This window comes from Aplysia californica, unplaced genomic scaffold (genome assembly GCF_000002075.1).
Source record: "Aplysia californica isolate F4 #8 unplaced genomic scaffold, AplCal3.0 scaffold00378, whole genome shotgun sequence".
NCBI classification, from domain to species: Eukaryota; Metazoa; Mollusca; class Gastropoda; order Aplysiida; family Aplysiidae; genus Aplysia; species Aplysia californica.
The window spans coordinates 376,414-377,948 of record NW_004797648.1 but is presented as its reverse complement, the minus strand read 5'-3'; the positions used below and the strand labels follow the sequence as shown (position 1 = coordinate 377,948).

The window sequence follows — 1,535 nt, the reverse complement described above, 5'->3', positions numbered from 1 at the left end:
TACAACAACGTCGTCTGGACCAGACAGACAAAAAGACACATATTCAGCCAGCACCTAAATCGCTGGTGAAAATGTTCCTTTGCGTTCACAGAATTTACCCAGACTCTCAATTGCTCTCTATCCAGAACAAGAGAGTTGATAACGCACCTTTTCCACTCGAGTATGTGTTTGATTTCCCGCGACGGGGAGCAGATAAAAGTCTTACATTTCCGAGAAGCATTTCTCATGTGCTGTAAAAATGAGGCGGCACGTTGCATTTTACGGGCGCCATTAAAAAGAAAAGAGAAAAAAAAACTGCGCTCCTGTCAGAAACACCGGGGAGCATAATATGAGATTACGATCTCTCTCTCTCTCTCTCTCTCTCTCTCTCTCTCTCTCTCTCTCTCTCTCTCTCTCTCTCTCCAAACTAAAACATTGTACAAGTGTTTAGGTTTCCCCGAAATGAAAAACTCAATTGTGTAAGAAGTTTTGGCGTAACGGTTCTAATACAAGAAGTATGTAACACTAGCAGGGCCCGCTTTCAATGAAAGGAATGATCAATGCATTAACATCAACTGAATATCATTGGTCTATTGTATTTACACTCTACTGGAATGGAGCAATACATCTAGAGAGAAAAGTGACACATGTGTTTTCAAGTTGCAAAATATATAATACATTTTAGATGCATAGATTTATTCTCTATTCCACTTTCGTGGTTGTACACTCCAGAATTTCAAAGGTGTGGAATGAGTGCGCACTCATTGTGAACGGAAGCCTCACTTGTTCACAATGGTGTCTAAGAAGACGGACTTTCCCAAGATTAGATCTAGACGAAACGAATGAAAACCTGAAAATTAAACTACAGTGCCTTCAGACTCCTCAGTGAAACTGTGCACCCTTTAAATGATTCTGAATCACCGTTAATTTTTTCGAATTCGAAAGTTAAGTTTTTCCGAAGTTTTAGGCTTCGAAAGTGATGGACTTTCACAAATATAATATGTATAGATAACCAATAACTGCAATTACTCCTATGTGAAAAGAGCTCCTTGTATCAAAATGCAGACCTGATTGATGATTGGATGGCAAGTGCTCTGGTGTGGTCTACTTCTTCTCTCCATCGAATATCCATCGTCCTTATCTCTCGTCCTTCTTTTTTTGCGCTTCTTACCCTCTTGTAACACCTCTAATATTGTCTCTTATACAACCTAATTGTGTTGCAAGTAGCGTAAAATGCATTACTAAAAAATGAAACGACGTGATTGCGCCAATTTCCAACTGCACACATCTTCAGGTCCGCTTCTCAACGCTCGAGAGCTTCGGACGAGCAGACAACAGCGCCGGTCAATTCACGTTCACAGTCAGCGACCACCGATGTAAGAAAGACTGTGAGAAGTTTGAGCAAGCCTTGCTGGAAGTGAGTCTGCCTCCTGAGCTATACGCGCAAGCCAAGGAGAGAGTGTGAGTCACAGGGGGAACAAATGAACACGTTTCTAACTTTATCTGCCTCTCACATCTTATTGATAATAATAATAATAATAATAATAATAATAATA

At 40.4% G+C, this 1,535-nt stretch overlaps 1 protein-coding gene across 1 annotated transcript in view; it reads left to right on the top strand.

Annotated features, from left to right (window-relative positions):
* LOC101854590 (sushi domain-containing protein 2) overlaps positions 1-1,535 on the top strand; it is a gene marked incomplete in the record, with an annotated part of 36,896 nt that overhangs the window by 16,518 nt on the left and 18,843 nt on the right. Inside the window, 1 exon segment of the mRNA XM_013085467.2 lies at positions 1,274-1,440. Within this exon segment, the coding sequence (XP_012940921.1) occupies positions 1,274-1,440 (167 nt within the window).